Source organism: Echiichthys vipera, assembly GCF_963691815.1.
Source record: "Echiichthys vipera genome assembly, chromosome: 8".
Taxonomy (NCBI): domain Eukaryota; kingdom Metazoa; phylum Chordata; class Actinopteri; order Perciformes; family Trachinidae; genus Echiichthys; species Echiichthys vipera.
This window is the reverse complement of record NC_139833.1, coordinates 14,071,564-14,090,574: the sequence shown is the minus strand read 5'-3', so window position 1 is coordinate 14,090,574 and position 19,011 is coordinate 14,071,564. Positions and strand designations below refer to the sequence as shown.

Here is a 19,011-nt window from a genome sequence, read left to right as displayed (position 1 = left end):
GATTCAAGATTCAAGAAGCTTTATTTATCCCGAGGGAAATTATTGTGCAACAGTTTCAATACAAAGATGGAAAAGGATCAGAGTAACAATAAGCTAACATAATCAAATAAAAATAAAGCTTACATAAAATAAATCGAACAATTAACTAAATGTGACAGAGTGCAACAGACATTGTGGTTAAGCGTAGCTATATACAATATACAACAATACGCAGCGTGCAGTTTAGCAGCAGATTGAAATGAAATAAGTACAAACTAAATAAGTGAGAAGGAGCGATAAGTGATAACAGTGTTAAAAATGTAGCAGCATTTCCTACAGAACTAAGTGACAGTATGGCACAGTGAAGTGTAGCAGCATTTCTTACTGAAGTAAGTTACAGTAAGTTACAGTAAAGTACAGCGTAGCAGCATTTTACTGAGATACGTTACAGTAAACCACAGTGAAATGTAGCAACATTTCCTACAGAACTAGGTTACAGTAAAGCACAGTAGGTGTAGCAGTAGTAAGTTACAGTACCACAAAATAAAGTGAAGTAGTGGTGATATAAAGTGACAGTGTAAAGTGTAGCAGCATCTTATTATCTATTTATTCTCAGTCATTCTTCTCTTTTGTGACTGTTGTCGATGTCTGCTCTAGTGCCCTGCCTTTAATTACCCCCCGGGGATACATAAAGTTTTCTTGAATCTTGAATAAGTAAAGGGTCTGGGTGCTTCTTCCACCACTACACTGGTAAATAAACACAACAAAAATAAACAGTATGAATGTGGAAAATTCACACCGGAAATGAATCACGGGATTAACCGGCTTTTTCTTTCCGTCATTGGTGTTTTTGTTGGTGTAGCCTATTTGTTTTTTGGGTGGGTCGTTGTGAAGCCGCTTTCAACAGCAGGTGGCAGAACAGGCCCGGGAACAACGTCCTGACGTCACCCCTGCTGCACGTACCGGTCACATGACCACCGCGGAAGTCAACAAACCGGACCGGTTGGTGAAATGTAACAGCGAAACAGCTTTACTTTATTTTTTTACTTCCTTCGTTTTCCGTCTTTCGTTTTTATCTTAACGTAAGCTCCATGTGTTTTAAAGACGAGCACCTAAATAAAAGCGTGTGCCTTTTGACGTGTTGGACGAACTTTCTGTCATTTAGCGATGTTCAGCTAGTTTACGTTAGTTAGTTTAAACGTTAAACCGTTTCACGATGCGGAGTGATTCTCTACTCTCCAGCGTTAACGTGGTGCTCGTAATGGCATACGGAAGCCTGGTGAGTCTGCTAACTGTCACATCTTATTAAATATATAAATGTCGATTTTTACAACTGCTTTTGAGCATTTTCACTGCTGAGTTTCTGTATGCTATTATTTCAAAGAGCCAAACTGACTGGCTAAATTAAATTCTTACCACTCTCAGTGCTGTCCTCACATTGACAGTGCAAATGACTTTATTTTATTTTTATTTATTTTAGAAATCTGTATTTCAGACAAAGAACAAGCAGACAATCAGCAAAAATAGATATTCATATAAATAAGACCAGTCTATCTAAAATAATACATTTAGTATATATATAAAATAAAGAATGTAAACATAAATGACAACAGTAGTCACAATAGGTCTAACAGGGGCTCCAGAAAACAATTCATCAATATATTTCAATGTCCTTACAATAAAAGTGCAAAACACTCTTTTATTTCATTTTATTTATTTAGAAATCAGTATTTCAGATAAGAACAAGTAGGCCGTCAGCGAAAATAGATATTCATACAAATAAGACCAGTATGCAGCTAATACATATACAAATATAGCATATAAACAATATATAAATATCTTTAAAAAATAAGCATAAGCAATATATATCGGAGAAAAATAAACATACATAAACAATGACAACAACAGCAACAATAGGTCAAACAGGGGCCACAGAAAACAATCACTTCAAGGAACAATAATTGTTGCTTTCTGCAGTGATATGATCCTGTACTCTTTACTTGTACTCTTGCAATACCTGACTGTGTAACACCATGTGTGTTGCACCAACAGTAGTATGTCCGCCGGCTCTTCCTGTTGTATTTTTTTTTGTTTGTATATGTTTAAAAATCTACTAACTCTTGACTTTCCTCTAGGTGTTTGTTTTGCTGTTCATCTTCGTCAAGAGACAAATAATGCGATTTGCCATGAAGTCTCGGAGAGGACCACATGTTCCTCTTGGCCACAATGCTCCTAAGGTCTCTCTCTCACACACGCGCGTGCGCACACACACACACACACACACACACACACACACACACACACACACACACACACACACACACACACACACACACACACACACACAGAGTTTCACGCTACAACAATTTCCTCAGTATATTTCAGTTGTATTAATTTCAGCTGTAAATTTGTTCGTTTTCGTTTTGACTCGATGAGCGACTGAGTGAATTATTTTTTCTTCTTCTTTAAATTGCATCCGGTACACTGTTTCATTTGTAGCAGTGCATGCTGCTACTTTCCATTATACTGTGATATTATAAACCAACAATGTATGCATTCACACAGTGGGTGATTTATTTATTTTTTTGTGATCTGTCCTTCTTGCATTCAGCAGCTGCAGCTGTGTTGCTTTAATCCTTAATTATGTTTAACTTCTTCGTATTTGTGTGTGTGTGTGTGTGTGTGTGTGTGTGTGTGTGTGTGTGTGTGTGTGTGTGTGTGTGTGTGTGTGTGTGTGTGTGTGTGTGTGTGTGTGTGTGTGTGTGTGTGTGTGTGTGTGTGTGTGTGTGTGTGTGTGTGTGTGTGTGTGTGTGTGTGTGTGTGTGTGTGTGTGTGTGTGTGTGTGTGTGTGCGTGCGTGCGTGCGTGCGTGCGTGCGTGCGTGCGTGCGTGCGTGCGTGCGTGCGTGCGTGCGTGCGTGCGTGCGTGCGTGCGTGCGTGCGTGCGTGCGTGCGTGCGTGCGTGCGTGCGTGCGTGCGTGCGTGCGTGCGTGCGTGTGTGTTGTAGGAATTGAGACAAGAAATTGAAGCCAAATTGTGCCAGGTCCAGAAAATCCACTTTGAGCCCCGTCTGTTGTCCCCAGATGATGACCGGCTAAAGCACAGAGAACAGTCTGGTTAGAGGGGCACACAATCTCACACCAGTTCTGAAACTGCTGTTATCTACATGAGTAGGTTTTATGCTAGCGTACAGAAGAATCTCTGTGTGTTGCAGGTTCCCATGACTACCTGTACAGGATGAGAGCACTGGATGCCATCAGAGAAACTGGTACGCTTTACTGTGATTGATCTTCATCGAAGTTTAATGTCATTGTCATGACCGAGTGTCACAACACCACCTATGCTTTCTGTTAACAGATCTCCCTTTCCATGAACTGGGTGGCACATCGACCGCAGTGACAGGCAAAAGACTTCGGACGTGGCTTCTACAGCTGCGAAACTCTCAATGCATGTTCCGAGACAGCCTGAGCTCGCTTATCGACACTGTGCTGGATGGGTACAACAAAGCACGTCACGGAGCAGAGGTCAGCATCTCTGTGTGCTACACAGTGCCTTGTCTAAATTAATAAAATAAAAATTTTGTTTAAAAGCGAGGACAAATTCATACATGTACAAACTAACATTGCCTTGTAGTACATTACAAACATACACAAGTTTGCATATGTAATGGTTCACATTAAAGTGCATGTGTTGTGGCCCACTGTACACTACACTACTTTTAATTGTTATACATTTATATTGCTATAGCATCCTTATGATTAGCATAATTTAGCCATATGATTGCATGAAAAGCGGGCAAATGTACTGATGTCCTTTCTTATGATGCTTTTTTTGTCTTTAGGCTTTTGGTGAAGTAGAATATTTGAAATACCAGGAAGCTCTGACTGAACTGGCCTCTGTGTGAGTGAACACAACCTTTTCCTCACAGTGTTCCCTTACAGCTTTCATTTTATGCTAATCTCACCGTGGAATGTTAATTATGCACCGGAAACAATCTCCCCCTTTCTATGTTTCAGCGTCAAGTCCCACAGCAGCAGCAGCACGCCGAGCCAGAACCACCAGTCCGCAGCCAAAGACCTGACCAGCACCACGGAGCCTGCGAGCTCCCCCTCCTCCCCCACCCAAACCACCTACCTCACATCTTCAATGCAGCAACGCAGCAAGCGGCCTAGACACTTCCTGGAGCTGAAGAACTTCAAAGATAACTACAACACTCTGGACAGCTCGTTCTGAGAGTGTGTGTTGCCCGTCCAAAATAAAGGTCGAACACAAGGTAGAGCTGCCAGGGATTAAAGTGCCTAGGGATGGCGATGGCTCAATGTCGCCAGATAGTTTAGAGTGAAATGATATAAGCACTGCCTTCATACACCAACATATATTGCCTGGTTTACGGTATAATGCATTTCAATACTCGGAGCTCTTTACCTAAATGTAGCTTATGCACATATCCTGTATTAATGCATGTATAAGGTAGAACAATAACTATAGTGACTATAGTAAGTAGGGGTTGATTTGACCAAAACAAAACCAGAGCAATGGGGCTATGCAACGGCATAAGACAATCAGTATTTATTGCACATGTAAAATCCTATGCAGACTTATTTCAATTAACCACCTGTATTTAAATTTGACATTGTTAATGTTTATAGAGAAAGCCAGTGTTAATGGGTGAAAAACACACTGTCATTTATGGTTACATCTACTTGTATAAATATCTCTGCTGTTCATTTGCTGTAGTGAATTTGGCAGCCTGTTTTTTTTATTTGCCTTAAATGTTTGTTTTACAGAAGCCATACTTGATGAAATGAATTTTGATGATTAAGTGCTCTTTAGATTTAATCAGTTCTCCCAGTGCAATGTTAATTTAACAGTATTCCAATGTTGATTTTTGGCTTTTTTGTTTTTTCTTTTAAAGATGTCTAAACTGTGCGTTTCATTTGCTATTCAGGGGTCCCATCAGGTGAATACATTTATTTTCTGTGGTGTTTATTTTACAAGTTGCCATCCAAATAAAACACTGACAAAGTCAAAATTTTGTACAATTTTCTTACATGTGGTAAGCACAATATAGTCATTTCTAGTGTATAGTGCCCAGCAGAGGGCGCTCCCTTCACACTAATCTACTAAGAAGTCCAAAGAAGCATTGTATTAATTTTCAGTAATTTATTCTTACAACCACAAACACATAGTAGATCAGAATGTACTTCCTTAAAAAAAACCTATCACACAATCTGTATAGAGGTTTTTTTTTAAATATAAATAAATACAAAGGGGAACGTTGTTAGGTAGAAATGAAAACATCAAATCACATTCATTAATATGTACAAAACAAGGTGACTGTTTACACAATGTTAGGAAACTGAAATGCTTTACAAAATATGGGTAGAATAATGACACTTCAGTAATGTAAAATACCTTCATCACCACTGACATCTTCATTTTTTCCCTGTGCCGTATTGTTGTTTGGGGCTTAAAAACATATTTTTTTTCAAACAGGACGTTGACCTTAAACTATCGTCAGTATTTGCACATTTAAAGCGTCATACCATTCACAGTAAAGTGAACAGAGTCATTGATGAGTGACGAACGAGTACAAGTACACAGGATGTAGATCATCTGGTTAAAGATTAAACCTTTAGTTTAGTTAGCTACGTTTGCTACATTACTGTATATGGACTTTTTAGTGTCATTTGGCAAATTGTCTGCCATCCTGCACTTTGCTCAGCAGTTCAAATTGTCATAGACTCAGGTTAAAAAAGCGGTCACACCAGGGCAACACAAGGAAACACCTGGATACAGTACACAGTATTACATGTAAAACTTCAAATGCACATCAGCTGAATCAGTACGCCTAATACATCTACATTAAAGCTGACATACGCACTCATTAAGCACAGGCCCACAATAAGCCCCGATGCGTGTGTGCTACTGCAACACAGTTTCCTTCAGGAGTTGTTTTAGTCGGAAGTGTTGATGTGGTTACTGTCCAGGAAGCTTAAGTCTGACATCCCAACTGTTGATGCAATCAGACGTTGTCGTAGAGCTGCTGTTTGGTTTCAGTCTGCTTTGATAAGATTTGGTGGTTCTGCACTCCCCGCGGCAATTACCCTTTCTTCCTTCTGTCGCTTCATGACTTGATCTCGATGACTTTGATGAAAGGGAGGGGTTTGTTGGATGAGTTGGACGGCTTGATTGCTTTACTGAGGGGACAAGAGGAAGAAAAATGAATGGTTTGTATATTGAAACAGCATAAAAACAAGTAATAAGTAAGCGTCTCATGCACATACTAGTACAACTAGAATTTATAAAGCAGTTAATCTGTGTGTGTGTCTTTCACATATGACAAGGGGTGTATTGAGGACCCATGATGAGCTTTATGTCCAATGTGGTACAGGCCAAGCTGGTAAAAGTTTTTATTTTTGGTGCTCCATACAGTTTTGCTACAGCTGGCCCACGGAGTTTGCTTAAATGCTCTGGGCAGGGCTTATATGACAATAATGTCATGTCATATCTCCTGAACACTTTGTTCTATTGCAACCACATTTGGTGGGCATGTGTAGACATGGCATCTGTGGGGTCATGACAAATTTAGGGCCATTCGGCCAACATGCGCCGCTGTAGCAGCAGCAGCAGCAGCATCTAACTATAAAATGACTGTCTGTGTATGTATGCATGTGTGACGGTCCTTCCATCACAAGAAACATTTATCCAATCAACTTCACATATGGCAGGTGTATTGTATAAAGGTGTCGATCAGATAAGCGGTTCTGGAGAACACTGCAAAAAGCACGGGCACACTCTCCCGACAGGCACTGCAGTAGTAGGTGAATATTTGAGTGCGAGTTTGCACGTACTTTCACCAAATTTTCAAACTGTATAGCTGAGATTTGCAACAGGAGATCATTGGCTCCCACAAATCAAATAAACAACTCACAATCTGTGCATGAGCAAGAAAAGGGACCTGTAGGACTTGCAAATATGCAATGTTGGCAGGCGAAAAAAATATATGAAGAGGAAGGAAATAAGTTACCTGTAGACAATTTGGGGATTGCGCTCTGATGAAAGGTAGGAATTTGACCTTTGTCCTCCCAGGAAGTAGTCCATCTGGTCATGCATCTCTCGGTTCTGCACACACAGGAAGTCAGGGGTCAGTTCATTTAAAACAAATAACAATAATGAATGTGGTCACCAAACAAACATCGCTATCTCCTCTCTATCTGCAGATATCTGATTTCCTTTCTCCTGTCCCTCACTACTGCTTAACCCCCGACCCCTCGTTCTCAATTCCACTGAGAAGCCATCAAATATTTGTATAGGAGAAAACGATAAGCAGCACTGACCTCAGCCTCCAAGAATGCCACTTTCTCCTCCAGCTCTTTGATCACGCGGTCCCTCTCCTGGATCACCATGCGAGAGTTCTGGAGCTAAACACGAGCAAACACACAGAGAAACAGTCAGTAAATCCTGCACAAATATGAACACAGAGACAATGTGTTTGCTTTACGGAGTCTCACACATGTGCGCCTCACCTGTTCAATCATGTGTCTGACTTTCCTTTGCTGGCATTTCAGCATGTCATCCAGATGGTGGATCTTTTCTTTGAGAATCGCGACCTCCTTCTCCAACTGCTCAGCCCTAAAAATACACAGAGAGAGTTAGAAAATGCGATTTGATTTGATTGTTACTAATTGATAATGAATCATATATTCTATTAAAGTGTGTGTGTTCGCTGACCTCTGCTCCCCTTTCTGGCCCTCCTCTCTGATCTTGCGTAGTTCACGGAGTTCATCCTCACGGTTGCGGATTGCCTCCCGCAGGGTGGCGCTCTCCTGCTCCATCCCTCCCAGCAACCTTTGGAGCTCATCTATGCGCTTGTCCTTCTTCTCGCTAGCTTCTTCTGTGATCTTCAACTTGTCCTCCTCCTCGCTCAGACGCTCCCTCAGCCTGATGCTTTCAGTCTTGAAGAGACAGAGAGAAAGGTAGGGGATGCTTCAGTACTTAAGTTTAAAATGCAGGTAATAAAGTGTACATTATTTGTTGTGGTGCTCTGTATATGTGTGTTACCTGCAGCCTTTCCTTGTCCTCTTGGTGTTTCTTTTCTGCTTCCTGTAGCTGTGCATATAAACGCTTGCTCACCTCCCTCAGCTTGGCTCTCTCTGCTTCTTCCTCTGCTTCCTAAAAAGGAGTGAAGCGTTAGGTTAGCAGGTGGATACTGAAATGTGTGTTGCTTGGTCCAGATTTTAATCCAGTTGAGAATTTGTGATTGAACGTGTAGACTTGAAGGGGGTGAATACTTGTGCAAACAGGTATTTTGGATATTATATTTGTTATTAATTTAGATGACACTGTAAAGATCTGTTTTCTCTTTGACATATAAGGTCCTGTATTGTAAAAAGAGAGGATTGCATGTCTGTTTTCAGATATATACAGGGTGTCCCAAAAATGTATACACACTTTAGCAGCTGATAACTCAATTTATATATATATATATATATATATACATATATATGAAGTTTTTTGAACATTAAAGCATGTAAACATAGTGGAATCAACTTTTAAATGGCCACTTTCTGTTAATCAGTGTCAAAAAGCCACACCTACTTTAATTTCATGTTGTAAAGCCATAAAACCTTAAAACTTTACAGTTAACTGTATTGTACAAAGGGATGACTGAAAACAATGATAGATAGATAGAGAGATAGATAGATGGATAGATAGAGGGATAGATACTTTCATGATGATATAATGCAAAATCTTGTTTTTGTTTCATCCCAGCTCAGTGTGTTGGCTTGTCCTAATGAAAACAGGCGTGTCAGTGTGCGTCACTGGAGCAGTTGGATCACGACCAGAGTTTCCCTCATAATTTTTACAACACTTCTGTGTGTGTGTTTGTGTGTGTGTGTGTGTGTGCGAGAGAGCCATAGCGTGAGTCACAGATAAATACTATAATTGATGCAAAAACTATTCAACCAAACACAGTGCTGTCAGCTCTGTTTTCATTTATACAAAACATTAGGCCAACTGATACACACGCAGTTAGGAGGCTTGTGATTGTGAGTGTGAGGCTCAAAGACAGCAACAAAACGATTAAAGGGGAGGCATCTGTGGAATGCTGGGAACAATGAAGAGGTCCTGAACACAATAACACATGTCGGGAGAGTAACAGGGCGTACTGGCACGGCTCTCTCACAGATTTTCATATGGCCCGGGGTGCTATCGGCATATGTGCGTTCTTGCTGATATTTTAATCTTCTATTTGTCTCTCTGTTTAACTTTATACTTCTTTCTACCCGTGTGCCTCTGGGGATTGATCGCTTTACAGGCATCGCACGAAACACACTGGCACACTTTAAGAGAAACGCATACGGTCTAAGTTGCATGGAAGATTTGATATGCCACACACACACACACACACACACACACACACACACACACACACACACACACACACACACACACACACACACACACACACACACACACACACACACACACACACACACACACACACACACACACACACACACACACACACGTGTATATTTACAACTTTGAATGCTCACCTGTGCATCAGCTTTAGCTCCTCCGCCGGATGCAGACGAGGCACTCTTTCTGAAGGGAAGACCAACTTTCCACCCGTTTGTGAGCGGCTGGAAAGAGAAAAGCAGGAAGTCAGGGAGTGAAAGACGAAGTTGAGAGAAGTGGTGGAAATACCATTAAGCACACCAGATGTAAAGGTTAACAATGGTAAGGCCATAACAAAGCAGCTCAAAATAGACCTACCTTGTTTTTGGCTGCCATCTGCTCCCTCAGCGTCTTCAGGCAATACCTCACCTGTTTTTAAAAAATCAGATATATCGTAAGTTACCAAGAAATTGGTAACCAACATGTGTGTTTCAGGCAAATAAACATTCATGAACAGAGAAAAAACAAGCCTGGAAGCAAAGGGGTGATTTACTGAAGCAAACATGCAAATTGTTAATCCAGGAGACAGGGTTTAGAGGCTGTAGTGTTAAGTGTGTGTATAAAATGTGTGTCAGAGCTACAGTAAACACTGTCCAGAGACTGACCTCCTGTATCTGTGTAACCTCATCTGAAAGCATCTTCAGGCTCTGCTGGTGTTTATGCTGCTCTTGTCTGCGGGCCTCTAGATAAACCTAAAAACAGGGGAGAGGTAGACAAGGATGCTCATCACTGGTGACCAAGAGACAAACATACACCAATTATTTATTTAAAAACAACAGGTGAGGCGTTACACCCACCTTGATCACCTCCACCTGCTCCTCTGTAGATTTGACTGGTTCAGGGTTCACAGCTGTCCTGTTACTGGGCGGCTGCACCAATGCAAACGCACGTCCAATTGGCTAAAGATGAGAGAGCAGGGGGGAGTAAACAATTTGAGACATGCGTAGTGTTGCGTGGGGACGGGTGGATGGGTGTGATACATTTCCAAATATCAGAAGCAAACATGAGCGAAGCCACTGTGCTTTGCTAACGCGGTCGGAGTTGGAGCATGTTCAGTATTTATTTTGCAACACAACATTCTTCTGTTTCATAAGCATTACGAAACATCTGTGAGGAACATCTGACATGAATAATGCAATTAAGCTATTAACCGGAAAAACTGAATATGTCATGAATATGAGCTTTATCTCAGCCTTGTCCTGAGCAAATGATTCTCTTGTGCGTGTGACTGACTCTATAATCAGAAGGGCAGAAACATTTAGCCATAATCGCTATGGAGACTAACCCAGAAACATCTGGTTCTTTGGACGTAGTATTTGGTCAAAATTATACGACACACTGAAGAAGAAGGGTGGGAGAAGTTATGCAACTCTGCTGCTCTGGTGGTCCTATTTATTATTTTTTTTTAATCCAGCTGGTTTTGGGAGAACAACGGTTGTCTTGAGACATGTTGATTGACCTCTACAGGGAACTATGCAAATGAGAAGCTGATGGTAGCTGTGGCGTGTTTACAAGCAGTTTGTGTCTCCTTGTGTGTAAGAATGTGCCGTGATACATGTGTAAATGTACGGTAGCTCTGAACTAATTCCTTGGGATCATTGGGAAGATTAATTTCTGAACTTTTGGCTCCATGTATGACCTGAATGATAGCACCTTCACCTCTAAAGATTTTTTTCCCCTTCATCTAAAGAATATCGCAGTCATTCGCCCTCATGTCTTAACAACAAATCCAACCCAGTGCATCAATTAAAGATAAAAGGTAATTTAAATATAAAAACACAATATAAATATCCAAACCATGTATCTAAAACTGTGACAAATATTATACCATGCAGCTTTCCATTGCTACTATTCCAGGTTATAACCTTCAGTTATCAGGTGCATAAAGTTCTTACCTTGTCCCTGTTTTGCTCCGTGCTCCGAGCTGCCTGGCTCTGGTCGTGCAGTGTGAGCCGCAGTCGCCTGCACCCCTCCTGAAAAAGGCAAAGGAGACGATGAAGTGTAACCACAAAGAAACCGTTATGCTATGGAGAGACTGATTGAGGACTATTTAGGACAGGAGGAAAAAAAGAGAGGAGGAGAGACTGAGTCACACTCACTGAGAGAAACAGAGGAGGGAGAGAGAAAGCAGTAAGAGAGAGAGGGGGGGGGGGTCTTTACAAACGTCAGAGAGAAAGCAAAAGTTTTTTCACAGCTGCACAGAGACAGATTGTTTGAATTAAATTGTGTGCTATGGACGTCAGAGGGACTTTAGGCGAAAACCCTCCAGGCGCTCGCAGCCAATTGGAAGCAGAGGCTGGATTTCTGGGAAAGTGGGCAGAAAATCTAATGTCAAGCAAGACAGAACATTTCCATGGCTACGAAATCCTCACGGTAACCATAAACTATCTGGCGCGCTAACAGTATAGGAGGGAGGAGAAAGTCAGAGGCGAGACAATACATGGAATGCTTTCAAAAGTAAAACACTACCAACCTTCCCAGTTATAGAGAAGTCGCTTTAACACGAAAAGTCTCGGCCGGGATGTGACTGGATGTGCGTCCTCCAGTGCAGGGAACCCCCTTATAAAGTGATTCCCAGTGAGTGTGTATGCAAGTATAAGTATGCGGATGTGAGGGAGGAGGTCAGAGAAATGATGTAACTCACTGCAGCCAGACACATCTTGTTCTCTTTATATTCCCTTTTGTATTCCCTGTGTCCCCCTGATATCTGAACTCATGTCAACTCTGAGACACGGAACAGGCAAAGAAGATAATACTGCAAAGTTCTCCTGAGGTTAAAACACAAACAAACACACACATCCAAACACGTTACAAAGAAGAGAGTCTGGCCTAGGACAACTGAGTCTTATGGGTCTGTATCCGCTTTTGTTTGTCCATATTTAATCCTTTTGTATAGTGATACTTTTATTTATTTTGTTGTCTTTTGGTACACAGCCTGCAGAACAAAAGGCCGAGCTACTGTGAAGTATGTTACCTCACATGTCCAGTTTAGACTGCCAACAATGACAAAACAACCTCACCTCAAAGTAGTCGCCTCTACTGACCATTCGATCATATCGCATAATCTTCGTCAGCAGATGGAGTTTGTCAAGTTGTCTTGGAATAGAATATTCAAATTTACATTATTTCTTTTTTAAGCTTGAAAATGGGCCTTGAAGCATTTGTTTTAATCAGCTGATTCCAACATCAAGAATGGTATTTTAAGCTACTGATGAAATTTTAAAGATTAGTTGATAAGTCAGAACTCAGCTGTTTTAGTAATTGATTAAACGTTTTAGTCATTTTTCAAGCAAAAATTCACATTTCTAGGTTCAGATTGTGAGGATTTGCTACTTTTCTTTGATTCTTGATTAAAAAACTGAATATCTCCAGGTTTTTGACCATTGGTTAAACAGAAGAAAACATTTGTCTTTAGGAAACTATAATTGCCTTTTTTTCATTATTTCATGGACTAAACGATACATAATAATAATTAATAATAATAAACAACGAAAAGAATCGGGCTTGCTGCCCTTTTTTAAACTCAATTGCTTTTGCTGTTTTCCCTAAGACTGACAAACAAAGCGACGGCTGTGTCTTTCCCTCCTGTGCAGAAGAGGTCTGATATTCAGCATGTCCCCAGCCCTGATGATAACCAGACAGGATGTAATGAACTGGGTTATGTTATGTAAGGCTGTGATAAGAGTGGTGAGAGGTTATAAAAGAAAGGTCATGCGTTGTATAGAATACAGAAGACCTTCATGATTAGCTGGTTATCTGTTCCGGAGGTACAGTAATGGACGAGAAAGCAGAGAGGGACAGATGAGACTGAAAAACGCAACTGAGCCGGCAACATGAACAATAAAAAAAAAAGGCAGAGGAAATAAGCTAATGGTTTGGGTGGGGGGATCCAACTACGCAAAACAAAACTCAGGGAAATGAAAGCCAGAAATTCCCCTCTTGTCCAACATATTTCCTCTCAGATTACAGACACCTGGAAGCTCTAATAAGGCACAAAGATTAGGGGAGGGAGCAGGGAGGAGGGGGAGAGAAAGTGAGAACAGTGAGAGGGTTGTTTCGAAGGAATCCATCATTATACAACTTCGCTGGCTCTTCATAGATAACAAGACAAAGACTCTGCTAAACCTCACTCTGCCGGCGACTATTTACACGCAAGTCCCCCTGCTTCTTTTCTCTTCTATATCCACTCACACAAAAATGTGGTCTATTCCACCTTCAAAGACAACCTGTAATACTAGACTTCCCGGGAACACAGACAAAAGGGACCAGTTGGATGTGCTCATGGACAGTGGTGTATGCACGCACATGCACACAGGAAAATACACACACTGATACACACAATAAGTCATAGTACACACTACCTTTATAACAGGGCAGAAACCTGACACTAAGCACAAACACACACACACACACACACAGCATCCACACTGCTGCATGCAACGACAATGAGCACAAAAGATCACGGGATACGGCCGGGCTGAAAGGCTTAAAGGGTATGAAGACGCTTTTGTTTTTGCACGTTGGCATCAGTAGGCCTGTAAGTCACGCAGAGCAGTGAGAAGTGACCGCCAACCAAGTCAAATGTTGCTGATAAACAGACAAATCTGCTGAATTCGAGGCAAAAAAACTCAATGTTCTTTAGATTTCTGCGACGCTTTTAAAAACAAAACCCAGGGTTCGGATTTTAGAGGCAGCAGCAGGTGAAACCACTTGTGCCTGCAGGTGTTACTGTACCTGCATTCCACAAGTGTGTGTGTGAACTTCATAATACATTAAATCACTCTAACCTCTTAACTGCTTTCACACACCTGATGCACAGATGTCACTTACTTATAAACCTCGGCTTCTGAGGCAACAGGTGCGAGCTACGGCTAATGCTCGAGCTGCTGGTATCAAATGTTTCCAGACCAGTGCCCATACGATACCTGTGCTTTGTTCCCTTACTTATACAAGGAATTAGGATATACAAACATGTTTTCCACAGTAACTTAACTTGCAACTGAACAGAAACTTCAAAGTTATGACTAAGATGAGAAAATATATGATCAAATAAAAAGCAAACAAGACTCAATGCCAACTTTTGACACTTAACCATTACTAATATTCAACTGTGCAGACACATTTTGCCCAATGCTCAAAAAGAGCTGCAATGATCGGTGGATTAATTGATTGTTTGTTTGACTGATTGATTTTGATACTTTTTTTTCTCATTTTGGTCCCTTTTTCAAAGCAACAGTGCTCAACTTTAGGAAACCTCTTAATTGTGAGGATTTTCTGATTTTCTATATATATAATCTATATATAATACATATCTATAATAATAATATATACTGTATGTATATAGATATATATGATAGCTAATGATGTACCTTTGGGGTTTGGGATGTTGGTTGGACAAAACGATAAAGATGTCATTTTGACTATTTTTTATAGACTAATTGATTAATTGAATAATGAAGACAATAATTAGCAGATACATTAATAATGGAGTTAGTTGCAGTCCTAGTTTTAAGTATGTCTTGTTTTGGGATTAAATCATTTAGTGCTGTCACACTTGGCCCTTCAGTCAGTCAGCAGGCTGTAAACTAAAGGGTTATGTTAAAGGTTAAGCCAATTTTAAAAAAAGGTCAGAGACAAGCTGGGGTGTGAAGTGAAGCATTGGGATCTTTGTGTGTGTGTGTGTGTGTGTGTGTGTGTGTGTGTGTGTGTGTGTGTGTGTGTGTGTGTGTGTGTGTGTGTGTGTGTGTGCGTGTGTGTGTTTACATCATGCAGGTGATCACTGACGGTAAACAGCTAGTCCAGGATCTGAGTCATGAGGTAAAAACGTCGATCAGGACAGACTTGCACTATCATCTTTATGTCAATAATAATAATCTCGTGTGAACCAGGTGTGATCTGGCATATTCCAGTAGTTCCCCTACGTTGATGCAATTATATGTAATGTTTGGCTCATTACCAGCCAGTAACGTCAGGCACTCCTGACTGTGTCGATGCGTGAGGATGAGGGAAGACAGAAGGAATGCGTTAGGTCAGGGAAACTAAATGTCTGGAGGGACAATTGTGGCATTATTTAAAAAATGCCCTCACAGATAGAAAGTATTATGCCACAAGTTTCAAATGACTTTCAAATAAAAGCTGGATTTTGGTCGCTACTATATAAACTTTAAATAACTTGTTTCAAAACCCAGGCCTGGATGTTCCTCCTGTTCTGTTTCAGATCATCTCAGTTTCAGGAAACGCTAATCGACAAAACAACAAAACGCCCACTGAAGGCCGTTCTCTGCTACATCAGGCACATTCCCTCTCCTCAAGTGTCCTTACGGTCTGACCCCTCCCTGTGTCATTTTTTGGTTAATAAGTCATCATGAAATGTTACATGTAGAGGTGAAATACCTCTGCTGCTTTATGTCCTCTGACCTGAATAACCATATCAGATATGTAAATAAATTACTATTTGACTACTGAATTATACTTTGATAAAGATGCATTTGTTTTCCGTATGAAGCTGATGCAAATGTGCTATCAGTGAAAACTCAATGTATGATAGAGATAGAGAGTTTCACATATTGCTTCATGAGACATTCCTCAACACAAATAATCAGTTTATTAGGTGTGTGAGTGGAGCGGCCCTTTGTACACTCTGACCCTTTTCATACAAATTACACAACAGTCACTGATATATTAAAGTCTGGACCATTGACACACATTTAAATCTCGCTCTCAAATGCTTCTCTAATCATACTCCGGTAGATTTCATTGAATATAATCATGGTGGAGACTGTTCATTGTAATAATGCCCTTCTTCAGAGAATATCGTCTGATGTGAGCTCAGTTGATCAGTCTCTGCTGACAGGTATCAAACTCAGCAGGAGGCTGCTGATAAGGTGAAAGTGTCATGTTGCCCCGCAACCTCATAAACCTCAGTGTAGGTTAACAGTTTGCTTGTTCAGGCGAGGTAAATGATTAAACCCATGCTGCCACAGACGGAGAAAAAAAAACCATCTACTGTACATGAAATTCATTGACAGTATGGTGAAAATCAAGTGTGATGCTAATATGTAATTTCATATGTGCTTCTTTTCAATGCTTTCAATGTTTTATGTAAAACACTTAGAATGACCTTGTTGTTGAAATATGCTATACAAAATAACTCCCATTACCTTGCCTAAATCATGTTCACACTGACAGGCGGTGGACAAACTGCTCAAACAAAGTGTTTACAGGTTTGTCTCCTGAACTGTCGGTCACAACTGTAACTGTAAGCCTTTACATGGTGTGGGCAGAAATCACCTGTGACAGGCACATATGTTATTTGGACTAATTCTGCTGCTGCTGCCTCTATGTGTGTGTGTGTGTGTGTGTGTGTGTGTGTGTGTGTGTGTGTGTGTGTGTGTGTGTTGGGACTTTGGGGGGTTGGGGGCTAATACTTTAATTACAACAAGGCCAGAGACTACACCACTTACAGGGGATGAAGTGTGAAGATGTGTGTCAGAAACGCAAAGTCACACAGAGGCTCTGACCCACACAACAAACTGAAACTGAAAATAATTTAACTAAAAAAAAAAGGAACCAACAGATCCAAAAAAAAAGAATAAAAATAAATAAATAATGAAGTCTTTACCTTTGTTTTCTGGTTGATTCATAAAATACAAACGCGGCGAGCATATCGAGTAACTTACCCCATATTCTTGATTTCTGATGTCCTCAAATGTGCACAGACTTCTCGACACTCCGTTCATCTTTGAGAGAAATAAATATTCTACTCCTGACACAAACAATTCAATAAATAAATAAATAGAAGTGAACTGTATAGCGCTGCCTCCGTTAGAAGAACTTCCCCGGTGTCTCCACAGTAGCGGCTCCTGTTCCCCGTCTTCAGAGCGCTGGATTCACGCGTCTGTTTTGATCCCTCCCCTCTCTCAGCACATTGTAACTTTTCTCCCCACGTCACTGTGGGAGTGAGCGACACCAGCCGACCCGCCCACACACCGACCGAAACAGCCAAATAGGGAACTGGTGAAACAGAGACTATCTGAGAGGGGAGGGTCGGAGCCCTGATGGATGCGCACGCTTCTTCTGGATCAATTCTTCACATCATCATGATCACATCATGGTGGTTTTATCACGCCTTTAAGGCGCGAGACACTGACGGTGACGACAGTTGGACAACACCTGCTAAATGTTGCAGCACAACACTGCTCAGTTTACCAAAGCATCATTAATTCATGAGGTTTAACCCTTAGAAAGCAACGGGACAAAGGGTATTGAATTATGTGATTTAAGAAGCTTTTAAAGTGTTTTTTTTATAAAGATGAATTATTTGTGATTTTATTTTTTTCAATAGAGTTGATATAAAGGCCTACTTACAAATAGAAATTATTATTTTTTGACACATCTTCCTCAGTTCAGATACAGTCTATGGAGCCTGGCCATGTCTCCTCAGCAACAGCTAGTGTAAGTGTGCGTGAGTGTGTATGTCTTTGTGTATCTCTGTGTGTGTGTGTATTTGTGGGGGTGGGAGGTTTGGGTTTTAATGTTGTTTCTTTGTTGTTCATGTTTTGTTTCGTTTTTTGTTTTGCTTTTATTTTCTGTAAGTAAGTTTGTGCTACTGTAAAAAGTACGAAAAGTGCCATATAAATAAAGATTGATTTGATTTTAAATTATAAATATTGTAGTTGGAATTACTGTTTTTTACCGATTACCGTTTCCTAAAGCATTAGCCTACATGTTTTTTAAAGGTCACATATAATGCTGATTTTCAGGTCTATACGTGTGTTCGGGTTTTCTAGTAGAGCATCTTCACATTGTTTAATTTTTCAAAACACATTATTTTCCTCATCCTGTCTGTCTGAATATATCTGTATTAATTCAATCTCTGCTTGAAACGCTCTGTTTTATCGCCTGTTTCTTTGAGACCCTCTCCAGAAAAGCCAAGTCTGCTCTGATTGCAGTCGGGGAATGACTTTAACAGCACTGTAATGGCACTTTCTACCTATATTTATATATATATATATATATATATATATGTATATATATATATATAGCATAGTTGTGACATCACAACCGTACAGAAGTCCTGAAGGCTCGTTTAAAGACACAGTTTCTGAATACGGCGTGTGTACATTTCTCTGTGGATTGAGCGTTTTGATACTTTCATACCAATAAAGACATTGCTTTAGATAATGCCCCAGTGACCATCATGGTCCTGTTTTGTTTTAGTAAACTGCCTCATGGTTGTGTGGTTACTGCAGCACAGGCTTTTCAGTTCATTTTGTACTAAGACCACAAAAGGACAATGCAACTTGAACAAAAAACTAAATGAGACATTCAGAAAGATAAAACCCTGTAGTGTGATTGGCAACAGCAATGCACGAAATATGTAGTAAACAGGCTAAGTGAATCAGGGATGTGGTGTTTATTTTTTGCACATGATACAAACAACATATTTCCAGGGTTGACTGAGGTCACACAAAAGGAACGAGCTGACAAAGCCCATCGAGTTTCCCTGCTGGCGTTTAGCTGATTCCAGCAACAGCTGATCCAGGCACACCGGCCGGCACAGACCTCAA

General features: G+C 40.6%; 2 protein-coding genes across 2 annotated transcripts; one reads left to right on the top strand and one right to left on the bottom strand.

Annotated features, from left to right (window-relative positions):
- Positions 1–1,004: 1,004 nt before the first annotated feature.
- Positions 1,005–4,959, top strand: ltap1 (lipid transport auxiliary protein 1). The gene is made up of 7 exons (XM_083919111.1): positions 1,005–1,258; positions 2,115–2,216; positions 2,985–3,093; positions 3,192–3,245; positions 3,335–3,501; positions 3,819–3,877; positions 3,994–4,959. Exons 1-7 carry the CDS (start codon positions 1,196–1,198, stop codon positions 4,208–4,210), a joined length of 771 nt encoding a protein of 256 aa, XP_083775237.1. The 5' UTR covers positions 1,005–1,195; the 3' UTR covers positions 4,211–4,959.
- Positions 4,960–5,136: 177 nt separating this feature from the next.
- On the bottom strand, positions 5,137–17,303 carry tuft1a (tuftelin 1a). Its single transcript, XM_083917727.1, has 12 exons — positions 17,122–17,303; positions 11,338–11,415; positions 10,240–10,341; positions 10,048–10,134; positions 9,761–9,811; positions 9,541–9,627; positions 8,042–8,152; positions 7,712–7,935; positions 7,507–7,612; positions 7,318–7,401; positions 7,008–7,102; positions 5,137–6,177 (listed from the first exon to the last, which is right to left on the bottom strand). The coding sequence occupies exons 1-12, from the start codon at positions 17,179–17,181 to the stop codon at positions 6,105–6,107; spliced, it is 1,158 nt and encodes a 385-aa protein (XP_083773853.1). The 5' UTR covers positions 17,182–17,303; the 3' UTR covers positions 5,137–6,104.
- Between the last annotated feature and the right edge of the window lie 1,708 nt (positions 17,304–19,011).